The sequence below is a fragment of the Harpegnathos saltator genome, unplaced genomic scaffold, assembly GCF_003227715.2.
Source record: "Harpegnathos saltator strain DR-91 unplaced genomic scaffold, Hsal_v8.6 scaffold469, whole genome shotgun sequence".
NCBI lineage: Eukaryota > Metazoa > Arthropoda > Insecta > Hymenoptera > Formicidae > Harpegnathos > Harpegnathos saltator.
Window position 1 is genome coordinate 245001 of NW_020230282.1, and position 20361 is coordinate 265361.

The 20361-nt window shown below is 46.4% G+C and overlaps 1 protein-coding gene across 3 annotated transcripts in view; it reads left to right on the plus strand.

The window, feature by feature from the left end:
• shn (zinc finger protein schnurri) overlaps nucleotides 1-19936 on the plus strand; it is a 23719-nt gene extending 3783 nt beyond the window's left edge. The window contains exons 2-9 of one of the 3 annotated variants that reach the window (XR_003113455.1): nucleotides 8862-9367; nucleotides 9719-12758; nucleotides 13017-13137; nucleotides 13243-15354; nucleotides 15676-15862; nucleotides 15947-16195; nucleotides 16309-17640; nucleotides 17729-19936. Coding sequence is in view for 2 of the 3 variants with exons in the window: in XM_025302131.1 (XP_025157916.1) it covers nucleotides 8862-9367; nucleotides 9719-12758; nucleotides 13017-13137; nucleotides 13243-15354; nucleotides 15676-15862; nucleotides 15947-16195; nucleotides 16309-16890 (6797 nt within the window). In the remaining variant the exon portion in view is untranslated. Of the gene's footprint in view, nucleotides 1-8861; nucleotides 9368-9718; nucleotides 12759-13016; nucleotides 13138-13242; nucleotides 15355-15669; nucleotides 15863-15946; nucleotides 16196-16308 lie in introns of all 3 variants that reach the window. The other 2 variants (XM_025302132.1, XM_025302131.1) reach the window with 2 other exon arrangements.
• Nucleotides 19937-20361: the final 425 nt, after the last annotated feature.

Below are 20361 nucleotides of genomic sequence, written 5' to 3' on the forward strand. Positions count from 1 at the left end.
GGTCGACAGATTTCCCCTTTGTAAATGCACACTCCTGAACAAACGTAAACAAAATTTCAATCACTGGACAATGAAATCTTATTTTGCGTTGTTCGTCTCTTGATGCTCGTCTATAGTCTGCATTTCCGGCTTTTTTTACGGGAAGGAAATCATCCGTTAAATGTGCGTAGTAGCACATTTGCATGCTCGATTAGTAATCTTCTGCGAATTAGCAATTCATAGAGTCGTGTTGTAACATATTTACAATGAGACGGCAGTGAAATGCGACGAAGAATTCTCTATTGGATTTGCGCTGTGTGCGTCATAGTCGCGCACGAAAGCAGCCATCGGTGGTTAACGATGCTTATCGGTGATAGAATCTAATTAAACGAGTCGGAAAGTAAATATGTGAAATCAATGTCTGTGTACAGGGTGATTATTTGGGTGAAATGATGACTCGGTTAGCCGAGTCGAGTCGATCAATTATTTATTTAAACGCCAAGAGATTAATTCTGTCATGCGCTCTGAAAGATCGCAAAACGGGACAGAAAGTGTATAGCAACGATGAACAATAACGGGCACGAACTGAGCGCATGATCTAAAGCTGACATCTAGAAGTCAGTGTTCATCTTTTTACGTGAGATATATATATATATATATATATATATATATATATATATATATATATATAGTGATAAAGCCTTGTCTCTTGGCAAGACAGGGAGGGAGAGGGCAGGAGATACGGGCGATACGCATCGTTTGTAATGATTCGACTTTTCGAAGAGCGTCCTTTCTTTCGCGGATACGCGGCCGTGAACGTCCTAGGGCACGTAGACGCACGCGGGGTGCGTGACCCAATCACCCGTTCACTGGCAGCGCTGTGCGTGAACGGCGTGAATTCACCGCGCATCGAGTCTCCTCTCCGGCGAGGCGCGGTGGGGGATTATCGTGAAGTACCAGGCACAACAGCGGACAGTCGGGCGGGGATCCCCCGTGCGCGCGCGCGCGCGTATACGTGCACACATGAAAGAGAGGAGGCGCGATACCATCGCGTCGTGCATGTGTGCGCGCGCGTGTGCGTCAGTGGCCGCGAAGGCCGACGGTGGAAGAGAGGTGCTCCGTCAGACGCAAGTAAGCGTTGCTCTGGTGGTGGCGGCGGCGGCGGCGCGCGGCGGAGGGTGGAGGGACGGAACGCCGCCGCTGCTTCGTCAGACGCGCGCGACTCGAGTCGGGGCCGTGCGCGTGACTCACTTGCTGCGCTTCGCGGGAATCTCCCGTTTCCTCGCCAGTGGCAGCACTGTACAACTTTACGTAGTCGCATGCGACAAGTACAGTCCGCGCACAGCTAGACAGAGGAGGTGGTGTGGTCGGCCAATACCAGCCAGAGTTCATCCGGTGCAGCGACGCACTCGGCCGTCGCAGACCCGCTATATGCGATATATCAGTATATCAGTGTTTCTCAACCTTGCTTCCGTGACGTGATATACTTTCGATGTAATTCAACGTCCACGATTTGCACGATTTGGTATGCGGGACGCGTTGATTTGTTCATAATTGGAATGTGACAAACGAATAGCTTCATCAATTGGGAACGGAATATGTTGCAGCGGTATTTCAATTATGTTTCTTTTTTCTTTTTTTTTTTTTTTTTTTCTAAATTGCGACAGTGGAATACATTGGAATCAATGTCGGAATTTCAGACGTTTGGTCTCAATGACCAAAGAGAGCGAATTGATTCGCACGCTCCGCACAAGAGAAAAATAACGCGCGTCACTGATTTAATTCACCGCAACATATCGCATCGAGCGGATGCTAATAGCTCGTCACGTTCGCACATCGAGCACATGAACAATCTAACGATATATCCACGATAAATGTGACGACAAATATATGTACCGCGCGCGCACGTCAAAACTGCTAGCGCTGCTAGCGGACAATTAAAATTGTTGACAATACATCCAACAAATATATGACAGCCACCTACTCTACGCGCCATCCGTCATACTCACCACCAAGTGATTCGTTTCCTACCGTTATCGATTTCTACATTGAATTAAATCATGCCACCGAAAGAAGATGGTACACCAGCTTTATCGATATCAATGGATAAGCGGGAATAATCCAGCTCGCGATGGATAAAATGCCATATATACAAGGAGTCACAGATAAAATTACCATACACACACAGGATCCTAACAAGTCATAAAAAATATATACAAATCTGCAGTAAAAATAGTCAGCCTCAATAACCCAAAGAATAGGACATCTCCCTTGAACGCACACACATATACACCCCCCCCCCCCTCCAAGAGTTTACAAAATTCCTTGCTCATAGTAAAGTCTAACTAGAAAAAATTAATGTTGAGCACACACGTATAAAGGAGCATTAATCTATACAGTCAGGCTGAATTAATTAATACAACCTTATTAGTATTAAGTTGGCAGAACAGAACAGATCACACAGAAACAGGACACACAATATCATTTGATCAATCCTCAGCTTAAAAGCACGTTTGTTCGAAACGCACATAAAATAAAAAAGAAATTCTCCGGAGAGAATCAACAATTTCTGTCCCGAGATTTTGCGCGCTTCTCTCGCGAATGATTCTCACTGGATGATCGCGTTAACGTTTAAAAGTTTACGACATGTTCGCTTCGATGACAAAGGACTCTCGAGAGCTCGTGTGTCGAGTGACTGCCTCGCCGGCGAAAGTCGCGCTATCTCGCCCGAGTCGACTTCCGCAATCGTTCGATAACGAGAGACGCTGCTGATTCAAGTGCGACTCGTGGTGCAGGTGTGAAATGTCCTCTCTCTATATACGGCGTTATATAATGACGGTGATAATGATAAATAACAACAAGCTCGAAAATGTGAAATTGACCTTCGTGTTTTTGAGGTCGACCGGCTGAAGGCTAAGATCGAGAGAGAGAGAGAGAGAGAGATTCAATGTAGTCTGTGCCAAGACAACGGGGTAGTTTACTTACTCTGCTCTACGTGCACGTAGTTATGTGTGTGTGTGTGTGTGTGTGTATGTGTAAACCATAAAGTGGAAAGTCTGACACCGCTAACCGGGGGAGAATAATCCTGAAAATAAATTGAAAGAATCTGAAATATGACAAAATGATAAAATAAACAAAGACGAGAGAGAGAGAGAGAGAGAGAGAGAGAGAGAGAGAGAGAGAGAAAACTAAGAAACGGAACCGTACTAGTTGAAGCGTCCAAACGGCGAAAACGCAAACGGCCGTTCGCAAAAATCGAACGTAAACAAGTGTGAAAATTAAAGCACGACGGGATTACCGTCGGGTCGCGGTCAGTTGAACGAGCGTTTAACGCGTCCGGTATAAAACAATTAACGAATTGTCAGGTCCATATAGCGCGGTGGTACGATGTACGTGCAACGCGCGCGGCAGACTGAACGGGGGCTATTCATAGGCTGCAATTGATCGTTTGCTCGAGTTTACGCTTCGTCTCTTGGACCGGGGTTAGTCAGACTCAAGCCCGAGTCATGCAAGACAGATTATATTATTTCATTTGTTGTTCGTTCTTCGCACTGCTTTCCGCATACGCAACAACGAACGTGGAGACATTGAATTGAAGTTGAGGAGAAGCTGCCGGGAGAAGCAGGGAGCGCGAAAATAACTTTGCCTCAGGTTCGCGTCTCGCTTATAGCCGACACACAACGAGATGCAACGACATTTATCTTTGCGCATATGCCTTTGCGATGTATCGGCAAGGGAGGGGGGACACCGAGGGGACACCGAGGTCAGGGAGCGAAGCATCGAGAGATAGAGGACGAACAATAATAACACCAATACATCAATAAAATACCCCAGGGACTCGAGCGACCGGGCTGGCGTTTTACTCGGACCGGCGAGCGACGATGTGTGGGCGGAATCGCTAAACTCGTCGGCCGAGAGCCCGAAAATAAAACTTGATACGCGACGACACGATCAGGTTTACGTGCGCGCGATGGCGTGCCTTCCTTCGATCCACAGCCGATCGATGATCTACAGTAAAATAACAGTCAATACCGCCGATGTTATTTCGACTGATTTAGTCGGGAGCAACTTTGCGCGCACCCGTGAGAACTGTCATCGTTAAGTAACAACGGTGTTCGCCTATCTCGTCACTACTCCATCCATTTGCCACATGCGCGATTAAACGACAATGCAATCGACGCGCAATCGCTATTGCGAGCACGTTATTCCCGGAGAAATAACCGCGGCGCGTCAATTTTATATTCCGAGTATAACCCCGACAGAAATCTGCATCTGCATCTGCATCTGCATCTGCATTTGCTCGAAATATAAACAAAACGTATCGTGACCCATTTTCATCGCTTCGCAAACGAGAGTGCATACGACGAGCTTACCGTATTTATTGCGCAGCCGTACATGTTCGCGCGAGATATATTTGCAAATGTGTAGCAGGACTACACGAGCGTATGCATGATGCACGAATAACTTCGATAACAAGCTGTAATTTCAGACAAATATTTGAGAGGACGTTAATTGAATAATGTGGAACTCGGCGTCAGTTGTTACGTCATCCATCATATAATCCCTACGCGTTTTGCTGCTTGTCCTTCTTTCATATCCCTGACTGATATCATTGATCTCATTAATTTGTAACAACGGTTCGATCCGTGAATGGGGAAGAAAATATTTCTTCAGATGACGGATGCTTCTCAAAATCTTGAAATTTTGCTGTTTTTCCACTCGGGTAATGAGTCGGTTAATTTGTAAGCGAGGAAAGTTAAAGTTTCGATGTAAGCGCTTAATTTAGAAAAGTACAATTGTGCGTCAATTTGTTCACAAGTTGGAAATTCTGATAAAGATATACGTCATATACATAATACGTCATACCATCGCGTATGTTATCATCACAGAGAGAGGTAGTTGGGAATAGTCCCCTGTGCTATATAATTATCGTCGCGCACGCACAGACACCTCGTGTCGAAATTACGGCGATTACGGGGAAGAACCGAACACGCGCGCGGTCAACGGTGAATCAGTTTCCTCACGTCTCAACTTTTGAGCCGGCCTGTAACGCATAAAACATCCTGCGATAATGCCGTGTGATAGATAGCGCGCAGATATCGCGTGCGTGCTCATAGAGCATAGAAACGAATAAGAATGGGCACGAAAAGACCGTGCGTTTCATTCATTTCTGGATTCCGGATTCATCGTAGCCGCGGTAACCGCTGCCGCCGCCGCCGCCGCCGCCGCCGCCAAGAAGACTAATGAAGTTTCCCGTATCTCGCGTATCTCTATGCGTCACACGTATCCTCCCACAACGCTTATAAAGAGAGCTGCTTTTACATCCCACTGATCAACCTATTGTGTCCGCGCGCTCACACGCGCGCGCAACGTAAACTTTACTGCTGCATCTGTAACTGACGCGATTCAATGCGAATGTTCTCGAATGTTTTCCGAACAATCGAACGAACGATTTTAATTAGATGATTAGATAGAGAAGTGTCCTCTTCGATCTCCATATCCATAAAATGAACGAATGAAAATATATCGAGGTGACACTTATTATTATTTTTGCGTCGATTCGCGGCTATTCGCGACGGCGTTTTTTCCTTTCTTCTGAATCTTTCTCATTACTTCGAAGTGGCGGGATATTGTCGATTCGTCAATTCTTCACGGCCGCCCTGCGAGCTCTTTTATAATATTTGGGCTGAGCACTTCGATATTTGGGCTTCCAATTCGACGATCACAGAACGCGGCTTGTTGTCGACGACATCGTATAATCACCATTTCTAAACCTTTTGAACCATTTCTCGCAGACAGCACGCAGCGGATACAATGTTCTCTCCATAGATCTCTCATAAATCAGTATATTTTAATTGTTGCAGCTGTTTCACTCTGATTAAAGTGGTAAAGCATACAGTAGCAAGGATGAGCTTTATCTTGTTTCACCTTCAATCACGTTGAATGTGATGTTTTATTCTTCGGAACTGTGTGAACCATCAATTCTGACAGAGTAATGACTGATGAGTGATGACATTTAAGAACTAAAAAGTAACTTGAAGAAAAATTAACAAGTCGCTGTCACAGACAGGGTCATCTATTTGTGATCTTACCAACTTATCAATCACCTAATCCTCTATTCCTTGAAGACGGTTAGTCTCTTGTTGCGGTAAGTTCTATGCTGCGACCCGTCAGGGGTACCTCTATGAGAGTTGAACATTTCGCGGAGCTTTCCCGGTGTTTTTTTCGCAATGAAGTCTATAGTTGCCAAATAGATCGACGATGTTAAGCACTCGTTTGAGTGCGATGATGACTCTCCTCGAGGAATGCCTCAGTCGACGAACCAGATTGGCTCGCGTTCTACCAGCTCTTCTCGTTTCTTCTCTCTCTCTCTCTCTCTCTCTCTCTCTCTCTCTCTCTCTCTCTCTCTCTCTCTCTCTCTCTCTCTCTCTCCCCCTCTCTCTCTCTCTCCCTCTCCCTCTATTTGCACGTATAAATAGCACGGTCCAAAATTATCGGGGCACTTCGGCGAACGGTGCCGCGAAAGTGGCGTCCAAGAAAAAGCCGACGATTTCTGCTAGCTATAAAAATACGCGGGAAACGGCGCGGAGTCGACTGGTTGGCGTTGCGCATTCCTCGTCCAGGGACACAACGAGGCCGGACGAAGGACAAGGGATAATACAAACGACATTGATGGACTTTAAACTCTCGCGATTCCGATTAATTTTGACAACAGAGCAAGCGTGCGTAGCAAAAGGTCGCTAGCGATCGAACACGTACAAACGTATGATACATATGCATCTGTCAAATTTAACAAATCCTTAGAAACGTGCTCTAAAAAATCTTACCTCAAAAAATGACAAGGAAGAGGGTCCAAGCACGGGAAGTTGGGAGTATTAATCCCAATAATACCACATGTTCACAAATCGAAATCTTGCTAGGCGGAAATGAACTTTTGCAACGTTTTTAGATAATTGCGCACTGGTGATAACGACTAAACGAATGCATCAGGCTCAAGCTTCAGCAAACAAATTAGACGTCAGCAGCACTCGACGTTTCCACGACGTCGGTCGGTAATTACGCGTTTAATCGACGTCGACACAGCTAGAGAGAAGACGGGACAAGAATTTTTTGCGACTGCAATTCTATATAATTCAAAATAATTCTATCGTCCAAAAGACAAATACGAAAGATCTCGGGCGCTTATAAACGGTGTGCAGGCGAAGAAAAGCCTCGTTTGTGTGTAAATGACTCTGAACTGTTGAACCTGCGCTCCACTTCCGCTTTCGTAACACCGCGTTGCCGCATAATTCCACGAGGACGACCTGTCGCGTCTTGAATATTGAACGCGCGGATAATCAAGTTTGAACCGATCTCCGAGTTTGCCTCCGCTCTGACCTACCCTGGGCGCGATTAGAATAACTCCGTCTAACGGAATTCTGCAAGATGCAACTGTTTATGAAATTGCGAAATTTTATTCGTTGATTCTTTGCTCTACTGTTGTAGTATAAATATTTCTTTTGCGCCTCTCGAGTTACCGCGTATTTTCGGACGCAGATTTTAAAAATTAGGCAGGACGTTATAATCGACCGCAGGAAACCGCAGGACACGTGATCGAGTCCCATAATTGAAATATTTGTCGAATTTGCTAACGTTTAATGCTCGTACGCGGATATAAAGCGATCGTTCTAGCGCGACTATTAAGAAATAGCGGGGATGCACTGCGAGGGAATATCTATTGACCGATTATTATTAGCGATTATTCACGGCTGAATATATCTTTCCCCCTTTTTGGCGAAAGTATACTGCGGAACATCGCACAGTGCTCTTTTCTCGTCGTTTACTTTCCTCATACAGAATACACACACACACACTCTATCGCACCCATTAAATAAAAAGTATGCCAAAGTTATATATTTTAACCTATTATCGATACGCGCACAAATTCGACATTTATATCCCGTTCTTGGTGCGACGTGGGACGATCGAGCGAGTTACTCGAGACACCTCTTACACCTTTTAACGCAACACAACAGGCCTGAAACAATATTCTGTCTGATGACTCGATCGTGACTCGGCGCAATTACGCGTAACGAATCGAATCACTTTTGCGCGTAACGTAATCGTCAGTTACTGCGGCGTAATCGCGATGGAACGTAATACAGCTCTCAATCAGCGAACGACGATAGTCAATAGCGACGTATTCCCATCCGCAAACTATCGCGCACGAGCGCATAGATGCCTGCGCGTCGTACAGAGAGACGAGTGTGCATCGCGAGAGGCAACCGACACGCGGACAGCACCTAGAATTTTCTAGTCGGCGGTTCTCTCCTATCTCTTGCCAGCGACCTCGTATACTTTCCTCATGCACAATAGTGGCCGCGCGAAGCGTACTATCCGTGTCTGTCGTCATCGCGAATTCGACGCGTCATTAGCACCTTACGTAAAATCACTTAGCACGTAATAAACTCGGTTCGAAGCCCGTTACTTCGGGACTTTTTACGCGTCAACAGCCGTGCGCGCACTCTCTCTCTCTCTCTCTCTCTCTCTCTCTCTCTCTCTCCATACTGTAGTATTCTAACGCGCGGGATAATAGCCTCCGACAATTATATCGGATCGAATCGACACGTCTGCTTCGTGGAATAATTCGCGCGCAGTATCGAGAAACCGCGACGCGACCTGTGATGAATCACTCTCTCCCCCCTTCGTCTTCATCTTCATCGTCGTGATCGTCGTCGTTGTCCGTCGTCGTCGTCGTCGTCGTCGTCGTCGTCGTCGTCGTCGTCTGAGTCACCTGACAGTCCACCACCTCGATCTCTCGCCTTCTTCCGCACAACCTTTTCATCCGGCCCCCGATAATCACAGTCGGTTACTGAATCCACTCGGTACCACGCCGTTTGCAGAGACTCACACTGTGGCGATGACAGACCCACAGCTGACCAACAACAACAACAACAACAACAACAACAACAACACCAACAACAATAACAACGATGGCGAGCCAAAGTACCTGCACAAGAAATTCAAAAAGATGGCGACGACCGAGGTCGCGTCCAGGGTCGAGCCCAGGAAGGAGACCACGACGAATAATATCTCTGTCGAGACGCCCAAGCGAAAGGACACCACCGACAAGGATGGCAAGGAGACGAAGGAACCCGTCAAACTCGAGGCTTCCCCAGAACCCGAAGGAGAGCCCACCGAGTCCCGAAAGAGCGGCTACGTTTGTCCTTACTGCAACTTGTCCTGCGCAAAACCCAGCGTACTTCAAAAGCACATCAGAGCGCACACGAATGAACGACCGTACCCGTGCGTGCCTTGCGGATTTGCCTTCAAGACCAAGTCGAATCTGTACAAGCATCGCAGATCGCGCGCTCACGCGCTCAAGATGGAAGGAGGAGACGCGAGCAAGGTATTCGTTAAAAGGATTCATTAATAATAATATAGAAATGCAAATTGACTATCTATTCCTTTCACATTCATTTTCCATTTGGATTAAGATTTATTTGGATTAATTTCGCTGAATTTCGTCAAGTCTGGATTTGACTGGTTCTGATAGTAGTAGCGATATAATGCGTTTGACAGCGTATTTTTGCACAAAAGTATGCCATAGTATAAAATAACGTACTAGAAAAAAAGAGGACACACAATACACACACTGAATATACGTGCACATAAATATAGCGAATAATTATTTGGAGAATTAGTTGTAGAAATGAAGTCATTTGATTTGACATCGATAAAGCTATAACGTTGTTCGCAGATGTCCGAAGATTCCGACATAAGCTTGTCAGACAGCGCCAGCAATGGCACAGGTACGCCACCGCCACCTCCCGCTTCGACACCTACGACGATGACAACGACGACGACGGTGTCCATCGTCATGAAGACCGTCAAAACCGGCAAAATCTACAAGCCGAAATTTCATACGGCGCTACAGTGCGTAAACGACGCCGAAACGCCTTCCTTGTCACCCAGTTCTTCCAGCAGCAGCTCCTCTTCCTCCTCCTCCTCCTCCTCCTCCTCCTCCTCTTCCTCCTCCTCCTCATCCTCCTCCTCCTCTTCCTCTTCTTGTTCCACCACAACTGCTTCCAATACCAAGCCAAACGCGGAACAATTGCAAGAGCACATCGACAAGATCATAACGGATAATCAGGCAATCGTAGACGCAGTGGATCCGCGCCTCCACAAACTGATGCAGCGCCAACAGAGCTTGGTGGAAACGAAACAGTTGGAGCTGCCGTTGAACCTGTCTTCCGCGGAATCTGAGTCCTCGAGTAGGAAACGTTGTTACAGCGACAGCTTTGTTCAGGAGGGAATAAAGGAGGACGCCGCACACAATGCCGAGGGTTCAATCATCAAAGATCTTCTTCTGAAAACTTCTAATACCGCGAACGGACCGTTGCCGGAGGCTGCCGGTATCGACAATCTGACGTGTCCCGCGTGCAACATCCCGTACACTAGCGTAGACAACCTAGAGACTCATCGTAGGTACTATTGCAAGGGCACTGGTAGTCCCCGAAGGGCAGATTATCCCGGCGAGCTGGAGAAACGCGGAGAGTCCGACTTTGACTCCAAGTCTTCCGAATCTTACTACGGCACCTTGCAACCGTTACCCTCGCCGGGTCCTCTGCTGGGTAACACTCGGCTGGTCGACGCATACGCTCCACCCACGAAGAAACCACGATTGGAGACTGTGCCGACCAGCCTGAGGTCGCTGGAAGAGCTCAGCAAGTACCCGCGTCCAAATTCCCTGCAGATGTTCGGCGGCGAGGTGAGAATTCTCGACAACACGGGCGAAACAAAAACCATGAGAATCGAGCCACGGCAGACCAACTCGCCCACCAGCGAGCACATAGTGAGTAGCAAGTGCGTAACCTCAGAGACGGCGTCGGTAGTAGTCAAGTCCGGACTGCACTCGGGTGGCACCATGGTTCACAAGCCACCAGGTACGCCGGTTAGCACACCGAGTTCCTCCATATCTCTACCCAACGTACCGAAGATGCTGGCGCCCATCATACCGAACATATCAACCCCCAATATAGCGCCAAATATGTCCTGCTACAACTACCTGGAGCCGCATTTGAACCCACTGACCAATATCACTGCCTACAATCCGTTGACGTTGCCACAAGCAGGCATCACCAATATCCTCCATGGCGGTAAAATAATACCCTATGTTCCCGGCATGCCTGGGCCGCATACTCTAACCGGCATACCGAACATAGACATATCTCCGAGTGTGACGTCCGATGAAGCCGGCTACAAGGTGATACCAGGTCTACCGGGTCTACATATGGTACCCCAACCTCTGAACTTGGCCAGTCCGGTAAAGGTACAAGCTGGCGTGCCTGTGCCGTCTGGTATACTCGGACTGTTACCCGGACCACCCTCCGTGTTGGACCAGCCTCTGGATCTGGCAAGCCCGGCCAAGGAATCCAAGAGCAGCTTCAAAACTCCCAGCGGTGACGGTTCAAAAAGCGGCTTGATCAGCCCCAAAGTTCCTAATGTTAAGATCGAGACCTCGACGGATAAATATCGCGCAAAGATGCCGTCGATGCCCACCGGGGAAATCGGTAAAACGGAGCTCGATCGTCATATCAAGAATGGCGTGGCGGTGAAGTACAAGAGTATAGAGAGTCCCCGGGAAAGAAGAGAGTTTACATACGACAAGAGTCCGAAGCATTCGGACAAAACTCCCGGTTATCCAAATGGCATGGATACGGTGAATTCCTCTAGTTCTTACACTACTAAATTGAGGTACTCGCCCAAAACTGTTGCTGCTGCTACCACTACTACCACAACCACCACCACCACCACCACCACTACCATCACCACCACTACCACCACTGCTACTACTATTACTACTACTGCTACTGCTACTACCAGTACTACTACTACCACTACTACTACTACTGCTACTACGGAAAGCAGAAAAAGGCCGTCCAATTGGGGTGCAAGTGAGGTAGACGCTGGCAGGGCATCGGCTGATACGCACATCGCCATCTCCAAATATGATCTGCCGCCTCATGAAAATGGCCGATTGAAGAGTAGTCTCTGTGACGGACGAGCGAAGCTCGTAGACGGTTGCGACGCGTTCAACGGGGCCAAAACGAAAGTTGCCGAGCCTGTACCGTCGGTGATACTTGTGAACCTAGATTCCTCCAAAACAGAAGTGCCAACGAAAACTTCCGTAGAGATAGTAATTACTAAGGACAAGCCCGAGGCCAAATCGCCAAAGAGTAGCTGCGGCAGTGAAGTCATCGAGGAAGCGACCAACTCTAACAAGTTTGTGAGACCTACGTCGCTACCGCTCAAGCCCGGCACGTTCACGCCGAAGAAGCATCACGGGATCACGCCAACGGCGAACACACTTCCTCTCATCAGTCCGGAGACTCCGCGACCCAAAAAGTCGTACGGACAACTGTATCTAAATGGGCACGCCTACACATATCTGGGATTAAAGTGTTCCACCAGAGTGTTCTATTGCACCTTGAATCGACCGCAACCGATGTACGTTACGCAGCAACACGGTCTGTCGATGTACTCCAACTGGAAAATATGCAAGGAGGCACCGTCAGACGTAGACATGGCGCACTACGACTCCCGGCACAGGCCTTCCAACTACACCACCGCTTGGAAAAAGCAGGAAGACATTCTGACACACTCCTCGCAAAGACCAACCACTCCCACGAGTCCGGACAGCGGCTTGGAGAGTGATATGCAGGAGAAAGCCAAAAAAATGACGATATTCGACGGAGGTTATGAGAGCAACGAGGATTACACCTATGTGCGCGGAAGAGGTGAGATATGTCTCTATTGTATTGTTTTCCAAATTGACAGACTTTACACAAAATCTCCTCCTTCTAGCTATCTAGTTTGTACTAGTCATTCTTTCCGCAATAACAATATCTAACAAATTCTAAAATTATTTTATCGATATGTATGAACTCGAAAGACGCGAAACGATATTTTGAAAGGAGATCTGCGAGAAAATGTTTAACGATAATGACGTGCGTTATTGACAAGAAACTCAAGTACAACATGGTATGTTTCGCAAGGTCGAGGACGTTACGTCTGTAAAGAATGTGGTATTCGGTGTAAGAAACCATCTATGCTGAAGAAACATATCAGAACGCATACAGATGTTAGGCCGTACACCTGCAAGCACTGTGCCTTCAGGTAAGTTCACCATTTGAAGCGCAACAAGGCGCAACAAAATAATCACTCAACTGCTAGCTCGCGTCTCGATTTTATGTGAAACAATGTCGATTGTTTGTGCAACAGTTTCAAGACAAAGGGCAACCTCACAAAACATACCAAGTCCAAGGCTCACTACAAGAAATGCGTGGAATTAGGCGTGGTACCGGTACCCACGACTGCCTGTGATGAGAGTGCCGACAAGGAGGCCATGGTGCAGTCAACCGCCGGTGGCGGCAACGCGGAGGAATCGTCGGAGGAGGAAGAAGAGAGCGACGGTGAAGAGAGCGAAGAGTCCGGTAGCGAGGAGCAAGAGGCGGCGCAGAGTCTACTGAGTCTCTCGCAACGTAACAACCCAAACAGGCTGCCAGGCTTGCTGCCGTCGGGAAGACCCACAACATATCCGTACGCTCTGACCCTACCGATCTCGCCGACAACTTCCACGGTGAACGTCGTATCCACCGCGGCGAGCGCATCGACTATGAGTGGTCCGAACGTGACCACCAACCAAGGAACAACTTTGATTCAAAGCGAATTATCGCATCGTTATTACTTCCCGTCGAACCGAACGGCGTCGGAAGAATCGAGGAGCAGTGTCATCCAATCGACCTCGAAGAAGGACGACTCGGATGTCGAGATGGAGGTCGAAATGAGTAACGACATCGGCGACATTGTAGAATCGTCGTGTCACCAATCTATGTCTCAGCCGATGGACTTGACGACGAAGCAGACGGTTCAATCGGCGTTGCCATCGCCGATCCCGCAACGGGCCAGGCCGGCGGATATCCTGACTCCCGTCTCGGAACCAGTCCTCTTGCAGACGATAGTCCAGACGATGGAGCGACTACCTATACAGGGCAGAGAGTGGAAGCCGGACGCGCAGGGCCATATGTTGCAGGCGTATCTCACCGAGAGATACGTGATGGACAGTAAAATCAAGCAGCAGTACCGCGTGGGTAACAGCAAGTTGGACAAACAAATGCAAGAGAGGGAGATTTATCCACGGCATCAAGAACCCGTAAGATCTAGGCATGTAGAGTCCAATGGCGTCCCAACGGTGACGTATACCGACCCCAGCAAGATACAGCAGCACACGCTTGTGGAAAGCCGGGTGGTGAAGCACGCGACCAAGCATACCAGCGACGACATAAAGATGGAAATTCGGGAGAAGATATATCAAAACAATATGGCAATGGAGAGACGAGCGTTCGACTTGGAGGCAACTGCTCACAAGAACAAGGAACAGCCTAGTCGCTTGCTTCCTGAACGTGAGAGTTTCGAGCTTGTTTTAGCCAGCCCGGCCGTTGGTACGAGGCCGAGCATCGAGTACGGTTTACCAATGAGTAAGAACAACAACTCTATGGACAGACCGGTTTATCTCGTGGACGCGCCTGTCCTAAATACACTAACCAATATCGATCGCCATTCACCGAAATCTTTGAATATGGATGCCAACAACCGAATGCCGCTGATGCAACACGCCAATATCGACGTCGACAGGGGCTCCATGTTCAACGCGATCAAGATGATAGGTGAAATGGAAAGACCTAGGGAATGTCACCTAGTTAATCAGGAGATAGTTCGAACAGCGAGCAATGACGTGCGAATGCAGAATCAGAGCCCGCGGAATCACGACCTGAGACCGCCCAGCAGGGAGATCAGAACGCCCGGTCAAGAGTATAGAGCGCAGAATCAAGAGCTGAGGCTACCTAGTCAGCAGGAGTTGAAGATGCGGGCTGGCCAGGAGATGAGACCGCCTAGCCGCGAGTACAAGCCATTCGCTCATGAGATGCAAGTCATTCAGGAGCTTATGCCGTCGACAAACATAGAAATGCGGCAAACAAGTTCTGATAATAGGCCGCCGAGCAGAGACATGAGAGCTGTCTCGGAATACAGAGCGCAGCCTCAAGATCTCAGGCCCAGCTACGAGATAATGCAGTCGCCTATGCACGAGCCTCCCAAGTCGCAGAACATTGACGCGAGGAATGCCGTACCGGTTGTCTATCATTATGAAACGAAACACACCGCGGAGGCAACCAAACAAAATGCACCGGATAACGCGAAGCACACGGTAGCCAGGAAGATAGTCGTCGGCGGCCCGGACTTTCGATCGCCGTCGCCGTCGCCGAATACGGCGAATCCAAAACCGCAAGCGGAATTTCTACAACCGTCGAGTGGGCCGGCGCCTAATTATGTTACGTGAGTACTCGCCGAGCGCACACACGCCCCGTTTCAATTTCCAACAGCTCTCTTCCTTGTTTGCAGAACAGCACACATTTTTCCACGCCACGTGTCTCTTTTTTCTTCTTTTTCCATCTTTCCACGATTACATACATTGATGTTGAATTGCTAGATATCTAATGCAGAAAATCAAAGCAAAATCACGCACAAATTTGTATGTGTTCTTCTAGAACCGCGACCGCGTTCGATTCGCGCGCGCGCGTTTTTTTTTTTTTTCTTTTTTTTTTAGATCAAAATGATTCCGCTTGTAAGAACTGAGTCTATGGGATATAGTTACAGTGTGACGGAGGACGGTAGGAGCGTGTGTGGAATTTGCAACAAGGTATTCAGCAAGCCTAGTCAGTTACGGTTGCATATCAATATTCATTACTTCGAACGGCCATTCAGATGCGAAAGCTGCGCGGTTTCCTTCAGGACCAAGGGTCACTTGACGAAACACGAGAGATCGGTTTCCCATCACAATAAGGTAAACGATAAATCGACGATCTTATCTTATAGGCGAGCGTGTGCGCGCTTTGTACTGATAAACGTGATAAACTGACAACTGTAGGTCAGCATGACTTCTACATTCGGTGCGGCAACCACCAGCAATCCTAGGCCTTTCAAGTGTACAGATTGTAAGATAGCGTTCAGAATACACGGACACTTGGCCAAACATCTTCGCAGCAAGATGCACATTATGAAGCTGGAGTGCTTGGGCAAGTTGCCGTTTGGCACATACGCGGAAATGGAAAGGTCTGGTGTCAACCTGAACGACATTGACACCACAGACTGTGATAATAGTCTTACTAGTCTGCAGGTGAGTATCTCGCGAGAATCGAGAGGGAGAAGCCCAATTTTCGCGCGCACACTTTAAAGTAAAGACAATGTTGCATAAAACATGTGTGTTTCCCTCCCCCCCCCCCCCGATAGATGTTGGCTCAACGATTGTGCGAAAAGGACCCGGCCAAGATCGCGCAATGGGACTCTGAGAACGTGCCCGTCGCTCAGGCGGTGAGCGGCGGCGAAACTTCATCGGACGAGGGCGAACCTATACAAGCGCAGCATGCGCTTCACGCTCAATACGCAAAAGCGACCACGGACGCGGATATCTCCCGATCATATCACGTGCCAATCGCTAGCGAAGAATCGAAAGCCATTAACCACGATGTTCGCCTTCGCAGTCCTCACTTCAGTCAGCAAAGGCGCGACTACGCCGTGAAGGAACAGCCGAGACCAATCTCGGCCGCCGTTTCGTCGGAGGATGCGAGGACGGGAGACAATTTACAAACGTACAAGTGCCAAGTTTGCCCTGTATCTACGCGTACCGTAAACGAATTACAGGTACACTGTTTTGTTGAACATAATATTGAAACAGATTCTAGTACAAATATTGTTCATGGAGATAGGAGCGCGAGTAAATATAGGGAAAAAGAGAATACTCAGAGAAGAATTACGGAGGAATCTTCCGCGGTTAAAGAGGATCATAGTAGACAAAAGATAGAGGATACATAGTGCCAAAATGATATAACGTGCTAAAGAATTCTCGATTGCTATGGTATTTGCCATTACTACACGTAGAGAAAGAAATTGCGTAATGACAGTGTATCGCGGATGCGATACCCATACTTTTGCGATTCTGAAGAAATATCTCGGTATGATTAGACTAGAGATCTCTAATTGAGATCTCTCTTGAGGAAGTGTCAAAACGTTGACGCACCTTGAACGTCAATGTGACAAGACGAGAAATTTCGACGAATCGTGATGTCATTTGCTATCGAAGGGCCGTATTCATAGTCGGATCTTATATTTAAGACCGTCTTGGGTTCACGTTCAGATATTCTGTAGCCAATGAAATGATCTATACAGCATCTGAGGATGAACTTAAGACGATCTTGTAATATAACATAAGACCGGACCCGATGAATACGGCCCGAAGAGTTGTATACTTGTATACGGGTTCGAAATTTTACGTTGCCGTTACTGAATGTTTGGTAAAGTTCTATGGATTTTAAAGTTTATCGGCGAATAGGAGAGACGCGAGAGAAAACATGAATAACTGATGATAATGTGTAAATCTGAATAGCGTTAATATGTATACAATTGCGCACGAATCACTGAGAAGCATTGTCTCGATCATGTTTCTTCTACCACAGGTACCAGTTCACTTGTAACTGCCTGTTCGTACTGCAAAGCCGTAACGACATAATCGCTCGTATAGTCCACCTCTAAGACTTTTCCTCTCGAAACCGGCACGTATAACGCGTAAGTAAACAAAAAGAAGAAAACAGCAAAAACATTAACGTAGCTCGAGTATCTGATAATAATTATAATATTTATACACACACAATAGTGTCGTAGCAAGCATGAGGTGCAATGTGGACTGGCATGTGATCCTGTATTTAAAGTGCAAATGTTGCGTTCAACGTTAAAGAGTATTCTAATATTACAAAATGATTATTATACTTTAAAAATTGGTACATGAAGCTTACACACACACACACACACACATACACACACACACACACATTTGTATGATATTAGTATGGACATTTATGAGAATTATTGTTGATATAAGAGGAAATGTGTTTGTATATATTTATGTATAATATACTGAGACACCGTGTTAGTTTTTATTATTATAGTTTTAAGAACTCAGTAATCAGGAGCTATGTCGGTTACTCAGATTATACAACATAAAATTATATATTAATTCTCTAGTTTGCATATCTTTTCTCGAACAGTATATTTATGTGTGGAAAGAAAAAGCACATGACAAATATCGACAATTTGATTTTATCTGAGATATTCTAAACACGATGATTTGATATCGTTATTTATTTTCTAAATATTCTGCACAATCTCGTATATTCAGTTAATCTGAGGGACCGATGATTCGCTGATTCTGTTTAAGACATTTAAGGAGCCGCATACCTTCCATGAGCGACAGCTACTGTATCTTATAATTAACCATCTATCTAATACTACGTACAGTCTCAACATCTCACTCAAGCACAAGAACATGTCTTTCCTACCGCATAATCAGACTCCGATTATCACGATTTGTACCTAGATGTGCTTGAGCTAAGATAATAGTGGTATGGATAGGCAATGACCGCACAATTGTATACAATGAGGTCCAGGTCTGAGTGATTGTCACTAAACGATATCAGTGTAGCATAGTCTAACCTAGCATTTTGATGTATATCTATTTCCTAATTCCTAATTCTATCAACTCTAACCGCGATACTACGTATGAGCTTCCAAGATGTGTACACGTGTATGTATCCGAAATGCCAAGCCAACAATTTGCATTCTCGAGAGAACTAGCGAGAGAAAGCATACATCTTTTAGCAGTGCCATCGCCAAAATCGACTTTCGAACGGTAACGTAATTCTTAAAACGCGATATTTCCCGACGACGATGTAGTGTATGTATGTAACGTCTTTCTCTCTCTTTCTCCCTTCCCCTCCCCCCTCCTCTCTCTCTCTCTCTCTCTCCTTTGACTACTTACATGTGTACTTGTATGTGATTACAAAAAGATGTACTTTTTCCAAATTATAGATTCATATTATAATATATATTTTCGGAACGTTGTCGTGTGTCTGTAGAAGTATCAGATATTTTTCAATGTATACATGACGAGCGTGTCATTTACATATCAAATCCATCGTCCCTTTTCTCTCGCTCTCTGTTATGCGTTTCGCCATCTTATCGAACATGTCAGTACAAGATAGATGATGTCGTAACGAACTTACAGTTTTACCGTGTCCTTGCCGACAGTAAAGTCCCCTCCAACAGCCTCAGACACATGTACGCGATGAGAAACATCGAAAGGTACTTTGCGAACTCAAACAACCGCCAAAACGCACAACCGTACGCGGAAAAACCGATCGCGATCTAAGAGATTTCCCGCGCGGTACGAAACACGATCGCGTCTCGAATACGCACTTGAACATAGCTGCGAGTCAACGATTCTCGAACGTTGAGTTGCTCTCGAAATACTGCATCGTGACATCGTGTTTTATTACACACAAACGGTTATATATTAAATATAAAAGTCGTATTTCGAACATGGCTCAATGTAAACGAGATATCAATACTTGTATTTCCACACCCAAGATTTCTGCCTTCAAAGTAAGAATTTTGAGATTCATCAGGTTTGTCTCAATTCTAAATGATAATCGTTCCGAATGACCAATTATATTCCAATTCCTTTCTTCAGCAGCAGATTCGACCGAGTAATTGTTCACGAGCGTACAACTGAAAACATCAAGTAGTCTGTATAATGCGATAAATAATTATCGAAAGAACTACGACGTTAGTAAGTAACGATATCTCTTAAGTGGAGCGAGTTTAACGCGAGTTTAATCCGATAAATTACATCGTAAACCACATTGGCGATTCTCAAGAACAAGAACAGTTGGCTTGGCTTCTTCCAAACTCAGTATTAGAAGACTTTGAGAACGGTGATGGAAAAAAGAAACAAAGAAAGGTGAAACTTGTACGCGCGACTTGTAGACCGTTCTACTACAAATTACATTTTACAGAGACGTCGACTTTTGTCACCCGATTTTACGGGGTTGTTGTGTCTCGGGAAAATCCCCGTCCACCCTTGCCCCCTTCTCTCGTACTTTTATGATCATTTTATACAACACACGGTGACACTTAAAAATATATCTGGTGGCGATATAGTATTTTATATGTATTATGGCCAAAGTAGATCTTTAAGATTTTATAAATGTTCACCGTAGAGAAGAGAGGCGAGGAAGAAGGGAAAATACGTTTTTATGCTCGCATAAATCGTGTGTAAAACGTCGTGTGTGTTTCGACGACGCCTCTGACTATCGTAACGAACCGCCGAACGGTTCAAGCTGTTGTATCACGGAACCTTTTAATTCGTACCAATTATCGGGCTTTCTGCTCGTCAATATCAGACAATGTGCGGGACCGGAATGAAAATTTTATAAGTGTATACATACGAAA